This window comes from Salvelinus namaycush, chromosome 1, assembly GCF_016432855.1.
Source record: "Salvelinus namaycush isolate Seneca chromosome 1, SaNama_1.0, whole genome shotgun sequence".
In the NCBI taxonomy this organism is placed as follows: domain Eukaryota; kingdom Metazoa; phylum Chordata; class Actinopteri; order Salmoniformes; family Salmonidae; genus Salvelinus; species Salvelinus namaycush.
In genome coordinates this window covers 16,793,387-16,816,265 of record NC_052307.1, presented here as the reverse complement: position 1 = coordinate 16,816,265, position 22,879 = coordinate 16,793,387, and the positions used below count along the sequence as shown (strand labels likewise).

At 42.7% G+C, this 22,879-nt stretch overlaps 1 protein-coding gene across 1 annotated transcript; it reads right to left on the bottom strand.

The window, feature by feature from the left end:
- Window positions 1-2,414: 2,414 nt before the first annotated feature.
- On the bottom strand, window positions 2,415-19,713 carry LOC120052239 (osteoclast-stimulating factor 1-like). Its single transcript, XM_038999092.1, has 10 exons — window positions 19,559-19,713; window positions 16,006-16,052; window positions 15,856-15,906; window positions 15,509-15,572; window positions 13,090-13,143; window positions 12,745-12,852; window positions 12,503-12,552; window positions 8,962-9,040; window positions 8,527-8,625; window positions 2,415-3,440 (listed from the first exon to the last, which is right to left on the bottom strand). Exons 1-10 carry the CDS (start codon window positions 19,590-19,592, stop codon window positions 3,382-3,384), a joined length of 645 nt encoding a protein of 214 aa, XP_038855020.1. The 5' UTR covers window positions 19,593-19,713; the 3' UTR covers window positions 2,415-3,381.
- Between the last annotated feature and the right edge of the window lie 3,166 nt (window positions 19,714-22,879).

Sequence of the window (22,879 nt, the reverse complement as noted above, 5' to 3'; positions counted from 1 at the left end):
ATACGCATATTTCAACCCTGCAGGCGCGACACAAAACGCAGAAATAAAAAATATAATTCATGCCTTACCTTTGACGAGCTTCTGTTGTTGGCATTCCAATATGTCCCATAAACATCACAAATGGTCCTTTTGTTCGATTAATTCCGTCGATATATATCCAAAATGTCCATTTATTTGGCGCGTTTGATCCAGAAAAACACAGGTTCCAACTCGTGAAACATGACTACAAAATATCTCAAAAGTTACCTGTAAACTTTGCCAAAACATTTCAAACTACTTTTGTAATACAACTTTAGGTATTTTTTTACGTAAATAATCGATAAAATTGAAGACGGGATGATCTGTGTTCAATACAGGATTAAAACAATCTGTAGCATGCTTTCTGGTCACGCGCCTCTATCTAACAGTACACAACAAGTGACCCTGATTCAAAATGGCCGTACTTCTTCATTACACAAAGGAAAAACCCTCAACCAATTTCTAAAGACTGTTGACATCCAGTGGAAGCGGTAGGAACTGCAAGAAGGTCAATTGGAAATCTGCATTCCCAATGAAAATCCATTGAAAAGAGAGTGACCTCAAAAAAAAAAAAATCTGAATGGTTTGTCCTCGGGGTATCGCCTGCTAAATAAGTTCTGTTATACTTCAGAGTGTTTTCTATCCAAATCTACTAACAATATGCATATATTATCTTCTGGGGATGAGTAGCTGGCAGTTGAATTTGGGTATGCTTTTCATCCAAACGTGAAAATGCTGCCCCCTATCCTAGAGAGGTTTTAACAAGGCTAATCTGAAAACAAGGCTCCCTAAATTTTATCAGCATATCGAATGTGCGACCCGGGCTGGCAAAACCCTGGATCATTGTTATTCTAACTTCCGCGACTCATATAAAGCCCTCCCCCGCCCTCCTTTCGGAAAATCTGACCACGACTCCATTTTGTTGATCCCAGCCTATAGACAGAAACTAAAACAGGAAGCGCCCGTGCTCAGGTCTGTTCAACGCTGGTCCGACCAATCGGATTCCACGCTTCAAGATTGCTTCGATCACGTGGACTGGGATATGTTCCGCATAGCGTCGGACAAAAACATTGATGAATACGCTGATTCGGTGAGCGAGTTTATTAGCAAGTGCATCGGTGATGTTGTACCCACAGTGTATATTAAAACATTCCCCAACCAGAAACCGTGGATTGATGGCAGCATTCGCGCAAAACTGAAAGAGTAAACCACTGCTTTTAATCAGGGCAAGGTGACCGGAAACATGACTGAATACAAACAGTGTAGCTATTCCCTCCGCAAGGCAAGTATAGAGACAAAGTAGAGTCACAATTCAACGGCTCAGACACGAGAGGTATGTGGCAGGGTCTACAATCAATCACAGACTACAAAAGGAAAACCAGCCCCTTCGCGGACCACGATGTCTTGCTCCCAGACAAACTAAACAACTTCTTTGCTCGCTTTGAGGACAATACGGTGCCACTGACACGGCCCGCGACCAAAACCTGCGGGCTCTCCTTCACTGCAGGCAATGTGAGTAAAACATTTAAACGTGTTAACCCTCGCAAGGCTGCCGGCCCAGACAGCATCCCCAGCAGCGTCCTCAGAGCATGCGCAGACCAGCTGGCTGGTGTGTTTACGTATATATTCAATCAATCCTTATCCCAGTCTGCTGTTCCCACATGCTTCAAGAGGGCCACCATTGTTCCTGTTCCCAAGAAAGCGAAGGTAACTGAGCTAAATGACTATCGCCCTGTAGCACTCACTTCCGTCATCATGAAGTGCTTTGAGAGACTAGTTAAGGACCATATCACCTCCACCCTACCTGACACCCTAGACCCACTCCAATTTGCTTACCGCCCCAATAGGTCCACAGACGACGCAATCACAATCACACTGCCCTAACCCATCTGGACAAGAGGAATACCTATGAACAGAATTCTACCATCGACTACAGCTCAGCATTTAACACCATAGTACCCTCCAAACTTGTCATTAAGCTCGAGACCCTGGGTCTCGACCCCGCCCTGTGCAACTGGGTCCCGGACTTCCTGACGGGCCGCCCCCAGGTGGTGAGGGTAGGTAACAACATCTCCACCCCGCTGATCCTCAACACTGGGGCCCCACAAGGGTGCGTTCTCAGCCCCCTCTATTAATTCCTTTACACTTGTGTGTATAAGGTAGTTGTTGTGAAATTGTTAGGTTACTTGTTAGATATTACTGCAAGGTCGGAACTAGAAGCACAAGCATTTCGCTACACTCGCATTAACATCTGCATGTGACAAATAACATTTGATTTGAATTCGGTTCTTAGTGGTGATAACATAAATGGAAAGGAGGTGGCACAATAACCAAAATAAAATGGGGTTTCAATAAACAAACATGTCCGTTTCTCAAATAATATTCTCCACACAAAATCATTAGATAAAACGTTTTTATTGCATAGTTTTGACAGGACAGACAAAGCAGTTAGACAAAAATAAATCAATCAACAATGATGAAAACATCTTTATGAAAGACATCAGATCAGGTGACTCATTCACATACACTTGCAATCACATGAATATCAGTAGACAAATTCAATCTTTACGGCTTCATTAGGCACTTTTAGCGACTTATCTTTTAACAATGGCGCATCGGTCGGTGACGAACAACAACAAATGAAGAGGAATAGAAAGGGAATTGAGAAAATGCACTGGCACTTTCCAAATCTCCAGGGAAGAGAATATATATGTTGAAGGAAATGTTTTGCACAGCACACCTAATATTACCATATTCCATGAGAGATGGCATGATTGGTGACAGTAAATGTTCACATTTGACAATGCAGAAAATGCATTGACAGACCATTATTGCGTATGCATTACGACTCCATTAAGTTACTTTCAGCATGACGTTAAGTGTAAACAAACAAAGCAGAGGAAAGTATGTCGATAGCCTAATTCCAGTATCGTGCGAGCCATTGTTTACTAGCGCCAGAGATAAATAAACCCAGAGACTCAACATGTGGTCACTTCCTGCAACACCTGCGATGTAAGTTTAATGTGAGAGAGGCTTATTGGTCCAGCTCTCGGTTTAAACCTCTCTGATGTTAGCAATCACAGACTCACCCGGAGATGCAGCAAGTGGAACCCTCAATCGTCTAAATTATAAAGACAATGTCCGTCTCTCCTTTCGACCCCATCACCTCACCAAGGCCCTAAGGTTTTAAAAATGCCATGTTCCCATCACATTATGAAATATATTACTTTTGTTTACCATTCTTTGAACAGATGTTAGGATAAAATGTGTAAAAATTGGAATCTATCCCCCCCACCAAGCTATTTATGCCCCACACACTGCAACCCCCAAACCCCATGAGACAGCCCACTCTGAAGATGGCAATCAGTCAGAGTCTTCATCGTCAAGGTACTCATCGGCGTTGCTGAGTGTACGTGTGATATCTGTAATAAAACAAAATAGGAAGGAAGAGCTGAAGCCAGTAACACTTCTGGGAGATTCAATTACATTTAATGGAATTAAAACATTTCCTCTCATGACTGCAAAGTACAACTATGTTCCAGTGTGGACTGGACAGTTCTTTATTGGGGGTTCCTCGCTTTGGCATCTTGCATTCTTAGTAGTGTTACTGAAATACAGTGCATTCGGAAAGAATTCAGACCCTTTCTCCACATTTTGTTACTGCCTTATTCTAAAATGGATTAAATAAAGCATTTTCCTCATCAATCTACACACAATGCCCCATAATGACTAAGCGAAAACAGGTTTATAAATGTTTGCTAATAAAACAAATTCCTTATTTGCATAAGTATCAGACCCTTTGCTATGAGACAAAATTGAGCTCAGGTGCATCCTGTTTCCATTGATCATCCTTGATGTTTCTACAACTTGATTGGAGTCCACCTGCAGTAAATTCAATTGATTGGACATGATTTGGAAAGGCACACACCTGTCTATGTAAAGGTCCCACAGTTGACCGTGCATGTCAGACCAAAAACCAAGCCATAAGGTCGAAGGAATTGTTCATACAGCTCCGAGACAGGCTTGTGTCAGGGTACAGTTTTGTGGAAGAAAATGTCTGCAGCATTGAAGGTCCCCAAAAACAGTGGGCTCAGTCATTATTAAATTAAAAGAAGTTTGGAACCATCAAGACTCTTCCTAGAGATGGCCACCTGGCCAAACTGAGCAATCGGGGGAGAAGGGCCTTGGTCAGAGAGGTGACCAAGAACCTGATGATGGTCTCTCTGACAGAGCTCCAGAGTTCCTTTGTGGAGATGGGAGAACCTTCCAGAAGGACAACCATCTCTGCAGCACTCCACCAATCAGGCCTTTATGGTAGAGTGGCCCGACCAGAAGCCACTCCTTAGTAAAAGGCACATGATAATCTGCTTGGAGTTTGCATTAGGTGCCTTTTGGCACTCTCGGACCATGAGAAACCATTCTCTGGTCTGATGAAACCAAGATTGAACTCTTTGGCATGAATGCCAAACGTCACATATGGAGGAAACTTGGCATCATCCCTACGGTGAAGCATGGTGATGGCAGCATCATGGTGTTAGGATGGTTTTCAGCAGCAGGGACTGGGAGACTAGTCAGGATCGAGAGGAAGATGAACGGGGCAAAGTACAGAGATCCTTGATGAAAACCTACTCCAGTACTCAGGACCTGACTGGGGCAAAGGTTCACCTTCCAACAGGACAACGACCCTAAACACACAGCCAAGACAACGCAGGAGTGGCTTCGGGACAAGTCTCTGAATGTCCTTGAGTGGCCCAGCCAGAGCCTGGACTTGAACCAGATCGAACATCTCTGGAGAGACCTGAAAATAGCTGTGCAGCGACGCTCCCCATCCAACCTGCAGAGGATCTGCAGAGAATAGGAGAAACTCTCCAAGCTTGTAGCGTCACAAGAAGACTGTGGGGCGGCAGGTAGCCTAGTGGTTAGAGTGTTGGGCCAGTAAGCGAAAGGTTACTAGATCGAATCCCAGAGCTGACAAGGTAAAAATCTGTCGTTCTGCCCCTGAACAAAGCAGTTAACCCACTGTTCATAGGCCATCATTGTAAATAAGAATGTTCTTAACTGACTTGCCTAGTTAAATAAAAATAAGACTAGAGGCTGTAATTGCTGCCAAAAGTGCTTCAACAAAGTACTGCGCAAAGGGTCTGAATACTTATGTAAATGTCAAAAAATAGTTTTGCTTTGTCATTGTGGGGTATGTGTAGATTGAGGGGAAAAAAACAATTTTAAAATAAGGCTGTAACTTAATGTGGAAAAAGGTCAAGGAGTCTGAATACTTTCCGAATGCACCGTATGTGTGCATGTACAGTACCAGTCAAAAGTTGACACACCTACTCGTTCAAGGGTTTTTCTTTTTTACTATTTTCTACATTGTAGAATAATAGTGAAGACATCAAAACTATGAAATAATACATATGGAATCATGTAGTAACCAAAAAAGTGTATATTTGAGATTCTTCAAAGTAACCACCCTTTGCCTGGATGATAGCTTTGCACACTCTTGGCATTTTCTCAACCAGCTTCATGAGGTAGTCACCTGGAATGCATTTCAATTAACAGGTGTGCCGTGTGTTAAAAGTTAATTTATGGAATTTCTTTCCTTAATGCATTAGAGCCAATCAGTTGTGTTGTGACAAGGTAGGGGTGGTATACAGAAGATAGCAAATAGCCCTAAGACCAAGTCCATATTATGGCAAGAATAGCACAAATAAACAGAGAAACGACAGTCCATCATTACTTTAAGACATGAAGGTCAGTCAATCAAGAACATTTCAAGAGCTTTGAAAGTTTCAGTCGTAAAAACCATCAAGTGCTATGATGAAACTGGCTCTCATGAGGACCGCCACAGGAAAGGAAGACCCAAAGTTACCTCTGCTGCAGAGGATAAGTTAAGAGTTACCAGCCTCAGAAATTGCAGCCCAAATAAATGCTTCAGAGTTCAAGTAACAGAAAATCTCAACATCAGCTGTTCAGAGGTGACTGTGGGAATCAGGCCTTCATGGTCAAATTGCTGCAAAGAAACCACTACTAAAGGACACCAATAAGAAGAAGAGACTTGCTTGGGCCAGGAAACACGATCAATGGACATTAGACCGGTGGAAATCTGTCCTTTGGTCTGATGAGTCCAAATTTGAGATTTCTGGTTCCAACAACTGTGTCTCTATGAGATGCAGAGCAGGTAAACGGATGATCTTCGCATGTGTGGTGTCATGACTGGCCTGTTCGGGTCATGTTACCGTGGACCACACTCCTACAAGAGACATCTCACACCCGCCAGAGGGGGAGAGATCGAGAAGTATGGAGGTGGGGGGTTTTATGACACCTCATGCCCATTTTAAATCTTAAGGCAGCAGACAAAATCCCTTTGTCCTTTCACTGTGGAGTAATGGAATGTATGATGGGCCTATGGAGAACCTACGTCAGAACAGAAACATGCAATAAATGGACTCTGGGACAATATGTTTCGTCAGCCAAAATAGTAGTAATGACGATAGATGGAATATGAAAATGAATGTCGTTTTTGTTATGTTATTCAAGTTAAATGATGACGTTATAACGAAAAAATTGTAACTTGAAGAGTTTTCACAATATGTACGTTGTGTGGAAAATGTCCAGATCAAAGTGAATGTTTATGTAAAGATGAAATGTGAAGTTAGTTGTCTAAATTGGATCTGAGTAAAATCCAGACCTTGCCTCGAAACAAGTTACGCCCAGAGAACTTGCCCTAAAAAGGTGGAAACGCCCATTTCTGACCCAAGGGTATAAAACATGTGAGTTAAGAATTATGACTAGGTGACCACGAGCTGCAGCCAAGGTCCAATTAGTTGTAACCCCAAAACACAACACAAGGTGGAAGAAGACAAAGGAACCTTTTAACAATCTATGCTATGGATGAGTAGCTGTGTCTAAGAGGGTGAATTCAAGCAGGACCACCTGGTTATTCTCTCCAAGGTATCGTGTGTCTACTCTGCTTTCATTCCTACGCTAGAACCACTAAGACAAGGACACTGACATCGTGAGGACAGCGTTACACCCGGTAACCAAAGAAGTGCCGTCAGAGGAGAAGGCGAACCTGGTCCACAAAGAGACACCCCATCGGGGAACTTCGACACGCAATTACATCATTATATTCTGACCCATAAGAGCAGCAGTTCGGGAGAAGGTTAGGTTTAAAATAAGCAAAGTTTACAAAATGTACCCAAGTTTGCTTTTCTTTCTCTTTTGAAATCCCCATTTTGTGTAACTCATATTGTGTTGGCCCACTAGGGACCTGTTTCATTGTACTAAGTTCTAATCAATAACCTAGACTGTGTGTATGTGTATCTTATATTATCATTTTAGCTTCTAGTAAATTAATAATAATTTCAGTTGGTGTGGTACAGACTTATTTAGTGGGACTCGGGTTAGTGCAGATTCACGGATTATGTGATGATCAGAATGAGACAGAGGAAATTAATTAGCGACTGTTGTAAAATCGATATTCTGATATTGAGTTAATTTGGGAAATAGAAACTCAAACTATCCCATGGTGCCCCAGGTTACTGCGTTAATAATTACCCGATTTAATTGAATCACGTAATTCTAAACAGTTAATAATTTGATGAAAAGCAGTCGTCACATTAATCAATACAACATCACGAAAGTGGTTCCCACCATGAAGAATGGAGGAGGTGTGATGGAGCTTTGCTGGTGACACTGTCTGATATATTTAGAATTCAAGGCACACTTAACCAGCATGGCTACCACAGCATTCTGCAGCGATACACCATCCCATCTGGTTTGCGCTTAGTGGGATTATAATTTGTTTTCAACAGGACAATGACACAACAACTCCAGGCTGTGTAAGGGCTATTTGACCAAGAAGGAGAGTGATGGAGTGCTGGATCAGATGACCTGGCCTCCACAATCACCCGATGATTTTGAGATGATTTGGGATTAGATGGACCACAGAGAGTGAAGGAAAAGTAGCCAACAAGTGCTCAGCATATGTGGGAACTCCTTCAAGACTGTTGGAAAAGCATTCCTGGTGAAGCTGGTTGTAAGAATGCCAAGAGTATGCAAAGCTGTCATCAAGGAAAAGAGTGGGTACTTTGAAGCATCTCAAATACATTTCAATTTGTTGAACACTTTTTTTGGTTACTAAATGATTCCATGTGTGTTATTTCATAATTTTGATGTCTTCACTATTATTCTACAATGTTGAAAAAAGTAAAAATAAATTAAAACCCTTGAATGAGTAGGTGTGTCAAAACTTTTGACTGGTATTGTATATTCAAAATTGTCTAAATGAGAAATGCTTATTAACAGTCAATGAACCTGATCAGTCGACTGTGAAAATAAGGGCCAGTTTTCCAGGAAACAGATTAAGCCTGGTCCTGGACTAAGAAGCATGTGCAATAGAGATTCTCCATTGAAAGTCCTTTTGAGTTATGGGACTAGGGCTTTTATCTGTGTCCGGGAAACCGACCAAAGATGGCGTAAGGCTTCCATTTTCTGGCCTAAATGACTCACTGCCTCCTTGTTTCCTCTTAATGAGAGAGGCGCACTGGGCATTGGTGGCCATCTCCAGAGCCAGCTTCTTCTCATTGTTCTTAATATCCATCCTGGCATCTGAAACACGAAGACAGAAATAAACAAAGATAAAAGATGAGAAACACACAAATAACCAGACATGCTCATACCAGGGTTGTGGTCAATTTGAAATGGAAGTCAGTCAATTCCAGAAGTAAACAAAAAAAAAAAATGCTACAATTATTTGTATTTGAATTCTCAATCAATTGAAAAGGTATGTGTGTCATTATAATATTTAAAATTCATATAATTTCCTGAATTGACCGACTTCTATGTGAATTTACCCCAACCCTGGCTCATACACACAGAGATAGGAAACTAAACTGGTTAGAGCACAAAAAAAGATAACTTGAAACAGAAAGTAGATGGACTCACTCTTATTCAGTAACATCTCTACTATGTCCGAGTATCCCTTCCAGGCGGCAGCATGCAATGCAGTGTCTCCCAGTTTATTCTGCAGTAGAACAAAACAGCCCACATGTTAATCAAAGACCATACATACCCACATCGTAGCATAATTCTCATCATATATGGACATAAAATGATTGCTCGATAGAGAATCTCCATTGAAACACTTTTTAAAAAGGGGCCTCCTGAGTGGCGCAGTGGCCTAAAGGCACTGCCTTGCAGTGCTAGCTGTGCCAACTAGAGATTCTAGGTTCGAGTCCAGGCTCTGTCGTAGCCGGGCGCAACCGGGAGACCCATGGGGCGGTGCACAATTGGCTCAGCTTCTTCCGGGTTAGGGGAGGGTTTGGCCGGCAGGGATATCCTTGTCCCAATGCGCACTAGCGACTCCTGTGGCCGGCCGGGTACAGTGCACGCTGACACTGTCGCCAAGTGTACTGTGTTTCCTCCGACACATTGGTGCAGCTGGCTTCTTGGTTAAATGGGCGTTTCGAAGGACGCATGGCTCTCGACTTTCGACTCTCCCGAGTCCGTACAGGAGTTGCAGTGATCAGACAAGACTAACTACCAATTGGATACCACGAAATTGGGGAGAAAAAAGGGGTGAAAATACAAGAAAAAAAAATAGAAAAAAAAACACTTTAGAGTTCAGTACTAAACTTAATCTAGTCCTAGATTTAAATGTGACATGATACTTCATCATGATAATGTTCTTGTCACTAGAGGTAAACTAATGCTTTTAAAACAATCACCTGCACTCCAGATCGCCAAATAAGCCAATAGATGTTATGTGCATACTTGTCTAGAACACATCCATCTGTCCATGTAATCATGACAAAGTATATATTTTGTTCAAATGTCCTCAAAGTGTGACGGCAGATTAATATCCTTTGTTCTTTCAACTAGCATGGCGCAAAATAGTTTCTCTCCTCTCGTCACCCTGCTTGCAGTGCCCTTTGCCCGTTGCCATATCAACTCGACTCACACAGCTTTGAGCTAGAAATGAGATCTCAACCGGGTTGGACATGGTGTTATTGTAGGCTAACTCCTAAATTGATAGTGCAGTTTGTTTCAGGGCCTTTCCAACTACCTAATTACTAAATTCAGATATTGACTTTCGTATTATAGTGTGTAGCTAAGTTTTCTAACTAGCTACCTAGCTAGCTAGCCAGCCAGCCACCTAGCCTTTCTAAAGAGCATTGTATTGTGGGGTTTGTAGTTGACTTGAGCGCCACAGACTTCCACAACAACTTCCTAATTTATTTTAACAACGAAATGCAAACATTTTTCACAACATATATTGTTCTCACATATTTGCATTATTCAACAATGTAAATCGTAGGACTTTTAGGTTGAGTGGATTATTCCTTTAAGAGCCTAAATAGAGCCTAGCGCGTTTAGACTCTAAATATGCTATCAATCGCATACAACCAATCATGCTTTAAAAACATTGTATCAATGTTGGCCGGCAGGTAGCCTAGCGGATAAGAGCATTGGGTCAGAAACTGAAAACGAACTAAACAACTTCTTTGCTCGCTTTGAGGACAATACAGTGCCACAGACACGGCCCGCTACCAAAACCTGCGGGCTCTCCTTCACCGCAGCCAATGTGAGTAAAAGATTTAAACGTGTAAAACCCTTGCAAGGCTGCCGGCCCAGACGGCATCCCTAGCTGCGTCCTCAGAGCATGCGCAGACCAGCTGGCTGGTGTGTTTACGGACATAATCAATCCCTATCCCAGTCTGCTGTTCCCACATGCTTCAAGAGAGCCACCATTGTTCCTGTTCCCAAGAAAGCTAAGGTGACTGAGCTAAATGACTATCGCACTGTAGCACTCACTTCCGTTATCATGAAGTGCTTTGAGAGACTAGTCAAAGATCATATCACCTCCACCCTACCTGACACCCTAGACCCACTCCAATTTGCTTACCGACCCAATAGGTCCACAGACGACACAATCACACTGCCCTAACCCATCTGGACAAGAGGAATACCTATGTAAGAATGCTGTTCATCGACTACAGCTCAGCATTTAACACCATAGTAACCTCCAAACTCGTCGTTAAGCTCGAGACCCTGGGTCTCACCCCACCCTGTGCAACTGGGTCCTGGACTTCCTGATGGGACGCCCCCAGGTGGTGAGGGTAGGAAACAACATCTCCACCACGCTGATCCTCAACACTGGGGCCCCACAAGGGTGCGTTCTCAGCCCTCTCCTGTACTCCCTGTTCACCCATGACTGCGTGGCCATGCACGCCTCAACTCAATCATCAAGTTCGCAGACGACACTAGTGGTAGGCTTGATTACCAACAACGACGAGACAGCCTACAGGGAGGAGGTGAGGGCCCTCAAAGTGTGTTGTCAAGAAAATAACCTCACACTCAACGTCAACAAAACAAAGGAGATGATCGTTGACTTCAGGAAACAGCAGAGGGCGCAACCCCCTATCCACATCGACGGGACAGTAGTGAAGGTGGAAAGTTTTAAGTTCCTCAGTGTACATATCACGGACAAACTGAAATGGTCCACCCACACAGACATCGTAGTGAAGAAGGCGCAACAGCGCCTCTTCAACCTCAGGAGGCTGAAAAAATTCAGCTTGTCACCAAAAGCACTCACAAACTTTTACAGATGCTCAATCGAGAGCATCCTGTCGGGCTGCATCACCGCCTGGTACGGCAACTGCTCCGCCCACAACCGCGAGGCTCTCCAGAAGGTAGTGTGGTCTGCACAACGCATCACCGGGGGCAAACTACCTGCCCTCCAGGACACCTACACCACCCAATGTCACAGGAAGGCCAAAAAGATCATCAAGGACAACAACCACCCGAGCCACTGCCTGTTTACCCCGCTATCATCCAGAAGGCGAGGTCAGTACAGGTGCATCAAGGGACCGAGAGACTGAAAAACAGCTTCTATCTCAAGGCCATCAGACTGTTAATCACTAAGATTGAGTTGCTGCTGGCAACATACTGACTCAAATTTCTAGCCACTTTAATAATTACAAATTTGATGTGATAAATGTTTCACTAGCCACTTTAGACTATGCCACTTTATGTTTACATACCCTACATTACTCATCTCATATGTATATACTGTACTCTATACCATCTACTGCATCTTGCCTACGCCGTTCAGCCATCGCTCATCCATATATTTATTGTTACATATTCTTATTCATTCCTTTACACTTGTGTGTGTAGAAGGTAGTTGTGAAATTGTTAGATATTACTGCATGGTCGGAACTAGAAGCACAAGCATTTCGCTACACTCGCATCAACATCTGCTAACCATGTGTATGTGACCAATAAAATTTGATTTGAAAAGTTGCTGTTTGGAATACCCGAGCCGACTAGGTGGGGGGAAAAAATGTTGTTATGCCCTTGAGCTAGGTACGTAACCTTAATTGCTCCTGTGAGTCGTTCTGGATAAGAACGTCTGCTAAATAACTCAAATGTAACCATATTTGTTTGAAACAGCCTTTTACAAATGTTAAACTGTTCTTCTCACCTGCTGGTTCAACTCAACGTTAGACTGCCCCAGCAAGATCTCCACCACATCTGTCACAAAAATGACAACACAACATTGTCATACATCTCACTGCAGTGTGTGTGTGTGTGTGTGGGCTGATATGCATTTGCCCTGTCATTCAAGAAAAAAGCTGAGTGTGTGATTTCGTTGAGGCACGTGTCTGTACATTCTGTATACAGTCAATGAGAGTAGTGGTATGTGTGTCGTAGATTATCTGTTACCTTTGTGTCCTCCATGACATCCCCAGTAGAGGGCAGTATTCCCAGCTTTGTCCAGTCCATTAATTCCCACTTTGTTCTCCAGACACTCCCTCAGCCAACTCAGATTCCCTGCATCACACAAACAAGCAATAATACACACACACCCAATGCAAATAAAGCTAGAGTCCCACCATTCATATTCATACAGGTTACAGAAAGTGTAGAGCAAACAAACAACCAATATGAAGAAAAATGTACAGTTTGTTATAGGACTATTCCATAGTTTAAGATTATTGGTGGTGCAGTGCACAGTATTTGCTAATGGGGAAGAGTGAGTGACACAGCAGGCTTCTTTTGGTCCCTCACCTCGTTTAGCTGCTTCATGCATTGGGTTGTCAATGGACTCCGCCTGCTCGGCCACTGTAGGTTGAGGAAGTCAGAGCAGAATGGGATTTCAACAGAGCACCATGCTTCTATGAAAGCCTTAGTAAGGAGATGAAGCTATTAAGAGAAACTTCACAATTCTTCAACTTCATATTTATCATCTCCAGCACCACCAACATCAACATACAATATGAGAAAATTGTGCATTTCTGTTTTGTAGTAAAAATGACAGATAAAGATAAGTGTGTGCATCGTGTGATTTTGACTCAATTGTGAGTAGACATTGCCTTCTAATTGGCTGATGTCATTGGAAACACTTATCTTTTTTTACTAAACTCAGCAAAAAAAGAAACGTCCTCACTGTCAACTGTGTTTATTTTCAGCAAACTTAACATGTGTAAATATTTGTATGAACATAAGATTCAACAACAAACAAACTGAACAAGTTCCACAGACATGTGACTAAACAGAAATGGAATAATGCGTCCCTGAACAAAGGGGGGGTGAAAATCAAAAGTAAGTCAGTATCTGGTGTGGCCACCAGCTGCATTGAGTATTGCAGTGCTCTCCTCCTCATGGACTGCACCAGATTTGCCAGTTCTTGCTGTGAGATGTTACCCCCCTCTTCCACCAAGGATCCTGCAAGTTCCCGGACATTTCTAGGGGAAATGGCCCTAGCCCTCACCCTCCGATCCAACAGGTACCAGACGTGCTCAATGGGATTGAGATCCGGGCTCTTCGCTAGCCATGCAGAACACTGACTTTCCTTTCTTGCAGGAAATCACACACAGAACAAGCAGCATGGCTTGTGGCATTGTCATGCTGGAGGGTCATGTCAGGATGAGCCTGCAGGAAGGGTACCACGAGGGAGGACGTCTTCCCTGTAACGCACAGCATTGACATTGCCTGCAATGACAACAAGCTCAGTCCGATGATGCTGTGACACACCTCCCCAGACCATGACGGACCCTCCACCTCCAAATCGATCCCGCTCCAGAGTACAGGCCTCAGTGTAACGCTCATTCCTTCGACGATAGACGCGAATCAGACCATCACCCCTGGTGAGACAAAACCACGACACGTCAGTGAAGAGCACTTTTTGCCAGTCCTGTCTGGTCCAGCGACGGTGGGTTTGTGCCCATAGGCGACGTTGTTGCCGGTGATGTCTGGTGAGGACTTGCCTTACAACAGGCCTAAAAGCCCTCAGTCCAGCCTCTCTCAGCCTATTGCGGACAGTCTGAGCACTGATGGAGGGATTGTGCGTTCCTGGTGTAACTCGGGCAGTTGTTGTTGCCATCCTGTACCTGTCCCGCAGGTGTGATGTTCGGATGTACCGATCCTGTGCAGGTGTTGTTACACGTGGTCTGCCACTGCGAGGATGATCAGCTGTCCATCCTGTCTCCCTGTAGCGTTCTCTTAGGCGTCTCACAGTACGGACATTGCAATTTATTGCCCTGACCACATTTGCAGTCCTCATGCTTCCTTGCAGCATGCCTAAGGCACGTTCACGCAGATGAGCAGGGACCCTGGGCATCTTTTTTGGGATGTTTTTCAGAATCAGTAGAAAGGCCTCCTTAGTGTCCTAAGTTTTCATAACTGTGACCTTAATTGCCTACCATCTGTAAGCTGTTACTGTCTTAACGACCGTTCCACAGGTGCATGTTCATTAATTGTTTATGGTTCATTGAACAAGTATGGGAAACAATGTTTAAACCCTTTACAATGAAGATCTGTGAAGTTATTTGGATTTTTAAGAATTATCTTTGAAAGACAGGGTCCTGAAAAACTGACGTTTCTTTTTTTGCTGAGTTACAAACATATAGAAAAGTGCCATTTTCACATATGTTGATGTTGGAGTGGTGCTGGAGATCATGAATATGAAGTTGAAAAATGTTGAAGTTTCCCTTTAAGGGTTGCCTAAAATGCAAGCAGAGGTGGTTATGGCAACATGATCAAACACAGAGAACCTGCTTTCTCAATCTAAAGACAAGTCAATGGAATAATGTATTTAGCAACATGGATGGGCACCTATATTTTGACACAACATCCACCTTACCATACCAGGCACTGACATTAAGGTCTGAAAGGCACTCGCCCATCGGGCAAGTCAGGAGTATTTTTTTGATTGCCAAAGAGATTAAAAGTTAAAGTAGCACTGGCTATTTTTCATCTACACACAGAGGTGGAACCAGAAAGATCAGACTACTGTAATTATTTTCCTTTTGCTTGTTATCAGTAAAAGAATATATATCACTTGCCCTATAGGGCAGCCACAGAGCAGGCTCAACTTGCGTGACTGCGCAGTCCACTTACCCCGGGCAATAGGGTAACCCTTAAAATGTCAATCCTTGCATGCCACTTGCAATATCATCACAAGGAGTGTTATGGTTTAGTTACTCACCATAATTGCTTGGGATGAGGCCGTTCCTTCCCCTACAGGTCCCCTTCCACCAATTGCTGTCACTCTAAGGATGATAGACAGGCAGTGAGAGCCAGTGGAAATGAATTATTGCAACAAGTATCTCTGAGGTGAGAGAAAAGACCGACAGAGAGAAAGAAAAAAGAACAGGATACGGGAAAGACAAGAGAGAAATTGAGGGAGATGGATGAAGAGTAAAAAAAACAACAGAAACAGAACAAAACAGAGAGAGGGCAACAGAGAGAAAGAAGAAATGATACTAGGGCCTAAAAGAGAGAAAGGGAGAAAAGTGGACAAGAGGAGGGAAAGGGATGATAACAGTAACTGACCGTATCAGAGATATACAAGATGTCTCCTTCTTCAAAGTAGAGCTCATCTGGCTGAAAATCAAAAAATCAAAACAAACACCAACTTTAATTTGGATTCGTGTGAGGTGGAGTGGAGGGACTAGACCAACCTATAGGACAAGAAACACTCACTGTTCGAGGGTCAAAGGTGAACATGGCTCGGAACACCTTGACCTGGCCTATGAGAGAACAGAGAGGGAAACGGACATTAGTGTGAATGTATATAACTGTGCAGTGCATCAAACGTTGCCTGTTCATTGTTGGCTATACAGCACAAAATGAACCCTGGGACCAGACTATCACAAACATTCAAACAAATTAAAAAGTTTGTCACGTACACATGCTTGTTTCTTCACTGAACAAAAATATAAAAACGCAACATGCAACAATTTCAAAGACTTTACAGTTACAGTTCATAAGGAAAGTCAATTGAAATAAATGAATTAAAGGGAAAGGGGGATACCTAGTCAGTTGTACAACAATGCATTCAACTGAAATGTGTCTTCTGCATTTAACCCAACCCCTCTGAATCAGAGGTGTGGAGGGCTGCCTTAAACATTAGGCCCTAATCTATGGATTAGCACATCACTGGGAATACAGATATGCATCGGTTGGTCACAGATACTTGAAAAGAAAAGTAGGGCCATGGATCAGAAAACCAGTCAGTATCTAGTGTGACTACCATTTGCCACATGCAGCAAGACATCTCCTTTGCATAGAGTTGATCAGGCTGTTGATTGTGGCCTGTGGAATGTTGTCCCACTCCTCTTCAATAGCTGTGCGCAGTTGCTGGATATTGGCATGAACTGGAATACAATGTCTTACACGTCGACACAGAGCATCCCAAACATACTCAATGGGTGACATGTTTAGTGAGTATGCAGGCCAAGGAACACCTGTCAGGTGGATGGATTATCTTGGCAAAGGAGAACTGATCACCAACAGGGATATAAACAAATTTGGGCACAAAATTAAAGAAATAAGCTTTTTGTGCATAGAACATTTCTTGGTCATTTCAGCTCATGAAACATGGCACCAACACTTTACATGTGGCGTTTATATTTTTGTTCAATGTAGCTCCAGCAGTGCAGTAAATAACAGTACAATACTAATACACAAATAAATCACACACAAAAAATAAACAAGCAATGTCAGAGTCCGGTATGACATTTTTTTTAAAGGTATGTACAGTATTTATATGGATGAGCTATGCCAATAATAGTATTTAAATATAAAGCAAGTAAACAATTAGCTTAATATCTCAGATCAAATTTCATCAAAATAATGTTGCAGGAATGCTAATCTTATCGGTTTCTAACTACAGAAAATGTAATTATTCAACTTTTCAGATGTTGTTCTATCAGATCCATCCTCAGTGAACAGACATTGGGCCCTCGTCCATACACCCAAGGCTACAAGATCGGAGGGCCTCTGAAGAAATACTGTACTGCCATGTCTCAATCCCAGGGGTTGAATGTGACCAGAGTGGTGTTGAGAGAAAGCTAAACTAGTTCATAGGCACAGAGAAACCAGGGTTGTGTACATTAGGCACAAAACTGAGTGTTACAGGGAGGGGCTCGATACCTGTAGGTCTACTTGTCCAATAAGAAAACACAGAAAAGGCTTTGAATGGGAATCAGTTGACTACTTGAAAACACTGGGGTATGCAAGCCTTGAGAGATTTCCTCTCTTTACATACACCCTAACTGAGCCACACACTACTCCAGTGTTCCAGTGAGTCAGTGCAGTTTAATTAATAGACAAACCCTGCTCTGTTCTGTGACTGTGGTCCTACATGCCCCATCCTGCCCCTGTGAAAACTCTGGGGCCTGTACTGACTAGCTCATCCACACTACTCTTAGCTAGAGATCTTCATGGATCCACCTTTACCTGAATACCCGATCCAGGACCTGAGCGGGTCCAGATCTAGAATTCTAAATAATGTCAAAGATCTCAGTTGGATCTAATATGATGGTCACGGGTATGTGCAATTTTAACAAACTTGTCCGGAAGGTCCCGTGCATTTCCCGAACGCAACTGCTGCAGTAGAGAAAGAGAGAGAAATTGTATAATTGATGCTGCTGCTCTTGCTTTTCATGAGAGTGGAGCATGCTCTGAATACAATGTGTGTAGACCTTATGGTGAAATGCTTATTTACAAGCCCTTAACCAACAGTGCAGTTCAGGAAAGAGTTAAGAAAATATTTACTAAATAAACTTAAAGGAAAAAATTACAAAAAGTAACAAAATAAAAATAACGAGAATAGCACCATTCTGCACTAACAAATTTTTATTCAGACAATTGGAACACCACAAATAAATAACATTTAAAACTATATTAATATATACAAAAATAACTCAGAAATATCAAAAAGTAGTAACAAAGACAAATAGAAACAGGTTGTAGTATAGATTCAAATAAAAAAGAGAATTGAATTATTACACTATTACCCTATTGTTAACAAAAACACACAAAACTAAATGGCACAAATAGAATAACACACTTATAAAGAAGAGAACCTGATTATTACACTATTGCACTTCAAACAAGAAAACACTAACTAAATTGCACAAATAATTGCATTAGTACTGTACAAAGTTAGAGATGCGCTATTTGATTCCCCCGCTCCACCTACCTCCGGCTTCCAGTGGGGAGCCCTGAGGTCAACCTAACCCCGCTCCATCTCGTACTTCTGAGTGGGAAACCTTACCAGGCAATAGCCTGCCTAACTCACAAACTAGAATCAGGGTGCCCACTCCGACAAGGTTAATTGACCCACAGTCCCACACGGTGACATGATATCATTGACGTGACGTGCAAACGAGCAATAGAAAACCTCTCTCGCAAATGTCACCATTCCGATTTTTTTTGTGTGCAGGCACCCAGTTCCTCCCATACATAAATCCGCCACTGCAACCAGATTTCGTCAGCTACTCGAAATGGGGAAGTCACATTAGTTCGCTTGTAAATTCAGACCATCGCGGCCACATACTTGCACATAACGATCGACGACAACAACCACGATAAGAAGAGTGCAGAGACACTGATATTTGAAATGTCCAATTATTCAATGAGAACTGGTCCAGCATATTTGCTAGCAAACGTTTACTGACTAGCTGGGTCGCTCACTAGGGGGTTCGTTGGTAAATTCGCTCTGGCTATCTACTCTGATTTCAGAACACCCTCCTCTGAATGTGCCAGAGCGAAGAATAACTGCGTTATTTACGAACGCTCAACACCCCTTGAATGTCAGGTGTCAGTAAACATCGGTGAAAAGGCGTAATTAAATTGTTGCCAGCAGCACAGTTACAGTCACCAATGATCTGGATAACATGAAAACAGCCTAACAAGCTCTGATAGTTAGGGCGAGCAAAGTTGTCAGTGAGGTGTTCTCTCATGTGTCTGGAAGTAGCTAGCCAACGTTAGCCAGTTAGCTTGGGTGCTTGACTTCCGCTGGGAGGTCAGAACGGTCGGATCAACCCTACTCCTCGGCCAGAGCGTCCAGTCAGTGTACGTTCCGCGAGCGAAACGCTCTAAATTTACGAACAGACAATCTGAATATACGAACGCCGAGAGCACACTCCAGATTGAATTTACGAACACATCCTAGGTGTTTAGGTTTCACTTGCTTGATGGGACGGGAGACTAGCTATCTAATGTTAGCTGATTATCATAAAATACTTACCTGGTTTGGCTGGCTTGGGAGGCGGTTTGGACATCTTCAGACTTTTAAACCGTAGCTACGCCTTCTCTTATTCTGAAAACGTTGCTTATTGTCCAAAAATAAAATAGGCACTTTCTTACTTCCAATGAGGAAGTACTCACAGAACCAGCTAGGCGGAAAACTAGCAACGCGCATGCCTCCATACTATTTCTTGTCTTTCTTCTTCGGAGTTTAACGGCGGTTGGCATCCAATATGTAGCATTACCGCACCCAACTGGACTATAATATGAATCCATCATACTTTGTGATACAAAATGGGAAAAATAATAATAAATAAAACACTCTTCCATTTAACCCTACACTAATTAAAAACCCACTACCCCATTCCACTACTTTGACCCTGTCTACTCTTGCACCATGCCAACGGCCTGGGAGGACTGGACACCGCCACTCAACACATCCAGTAACTCTTTTGAAGTCAGATCTCGTATACACAAATACTTCTCTGCAGCTGCCACCAGAACATATATTTTCTGTGATTTACGTTCCATTTCTGCGGTACATTTTATAACCATTGCTATTGTAACACACTGCTGCCCTATGTATATAGACATGGAACACTGGTCACTTTAATAATGGAACACTGGTCTCTTTATTAATGTTTACATACTGTTTTACTAATTCACATGTATATACTGCATTATAGTAAAGGCCATCCTGTTCAACTATCGCTGTATACTGTATATACTATTCTATCCTATGTGTTCTACAGATATACAAAATATTCTATCCACATACTGTGTGTGTGTGTGTGTGTGTGTGTGTGTGTGTGTGTGTGTGTGTGTGTGTGTGTGTGTGTGTGTGTGTGTGTGTGTGTGTGTGTGTGTGTGTGTGTGTGTGTGTGTGTGTGTGTGTGTGTGTGTGTGTGTGTGTGTGTGTGTGTGTGTGTGTGTGTGTGTGTGTTGTATAGTGCATTTGGGCTCTCGTGTGGCACAGCGGTCTAAGGCACTGCATCTCAGTGCAAGAGGCATCACTACAGTCCCTGGTTCGAATCCAGGGTGTATCACATCCGGCTGTGATTGGGAGTCCAATAGGGCGCCGCACAATTTGCCAAGCGTTGTCTGGGTTTGGCCGGGATAGGCCGTCATTGTAAATAAGAATTTGTTCTTAACTGACTTGCCTAGTTAAATAACATTTACATTTGGAAAGTATTCAGATCACTTGACTTTTTCCACATTTTGTATCGTTACAGCCTTATTCTAAAATGTATTACATTTTAAAAATCATTATCAATCGACACACAATACCCCATAATGACAAATCGAAAACAAGTCTTTAGAAACGTTAGCAAATGTATAAAAAATTTAAAACAGAAATACTTTATTTACATAAGTATTCAGACCCTTTGCTATGAGACTCGAAATTAAGCTCAGGTGCATCCGGTTTCCATTGATCATCCTTGATGTTTCTACAACTTGATTGGAGTCCACCTGTGGTAAATTGAATTGATTGGACATGATTTGGAAAAGCACACACATGTCTATATAAGGACAGTGCATGGCAGAGCAAAAACCAAACCATGAGGTCAAAGGAATTGTTCGTAGAGCTCCGAGACAGGATTGTGTCGAGGTACAGATTTGGGGATGGGTACCAAAGCATTTCTACAGCGTTGAAGGTCCGCAAGAACACAGTGGCCTCCGTCATTCTTAAATGAAAAAAGTTTGGAACCACCAATGCTCTTCTTAGAGCTGGACCCCCCCCACCAAACTGAGCAATCGGGGGAGAAAGGCCTTGGTCAGGGAGGTGACCAAGAACCCGATGGTCACTCTGACAGCACTCTAGAGTTCCTCTGTGCAGATGGGAGAACCTTCCAGAAGGACAACCATCTCTGCAGCACACCACCAATCAGGCCTTTATGGTAGAGTGGCCAGATAGATGCCACTCCTCAGTAAAAGGCACATGACAGCCCGCTTGGAGTTTACCAAAAGGCACCTAAATGACTCTGACCATGAGAAACAAGATTATCTGGTCACATGAAACCAAGACAGAATTATTTGGCCTGAATGCCAAGCGTCACGTCTGGAGGAAACTTGGCACCATCCCTACAGTGAAGCGTGGTGGTGGCAGCATGATGATGTGGGGATGATTTTCAGCGGCAGGGACTGGGAGTCTAGTCAGGATTGAGGGAAAGATGAACGGAGCAAAGTACAGAGAGATCTTTGATGAAAACCTGCTCCAATTCGCTCAGGACTTCAGAATAGGGCGAAGGTTCACCTTCCAACAGGACAACAACCCTAAGCACACAGCCAAGACAATGCAGGAGCGGCTTTGAGATCCTTGATGAAAACCTGCTCTAGAGAGTTCAGGACCTCAGTCTGGGGCGAAGGTTCACCTTCCAACAGGAAGACAACCCTAAGCACAGAGCCAAGACAGTGCATGAGTGGCTTCGGGACAAGTCTCTGAATGTTCTTGAGTGGCCCAGCCAGAGCCCGGTCTTGAACCTGATCGAACATCTCTGGAGAGACCTGAAAATAGCTGTGCAATGACACTCCCCATTCAACCTGACAGAGCTTGAGAGGATCTGCAGAGTAGAATGGAAGAAACTCCCCAAATATAGGTTTACCAAGCTTGTAGCGTCATACCCAAGACAACTTGAGGCTGTAATTGCTGCCAAAGATGCTTCAACAAAGTACTGAGTGACGGGTCTGTATACTTATGTAAATGTGATATTTCAGTTTTAATATGTATATATAAAAACGGAAATATCACATTTATATATATATATATATATATATATATATATATATATATATATTTATATATATATATATATATACACATTAGCAAAAATGTCTAACCTATTTTTGCTCTTTCACTATGGGGTATTGTGTGTAGATTGATGAGGGGGAAAAACTACTTAAACCCTTTTAGAATAAGGCTGTAATGTAACAAAATGTGGAAAAAGTCAAGGGGTCTGAATACTTTCCAAATGCACTGTATATACACTATATGCACACTACACTGACACTCACAAAACCCACACACATTCCCATACACTAGATATGCGCACACACACACACACACATCATATGCTGCTGCTACTCTGTTCATTATTCTTATTGCTATTATCTATTCTGATACCTAGTCACTTTACCCTGCCTTTATGTACACGTCTACCTCGTACCCCAGGATATTGATCTGGTACTGGTACTCCTTGTATATACTGTAGCTTCATTCTTGTGTATTTTATTCTTCTTGTGTTACTATTTATATATTATATTTTTTACTCTGGATCGCTGATTTGATTTCACTTTTATATAGTTTTTAGCCAGTAGTTCTGAA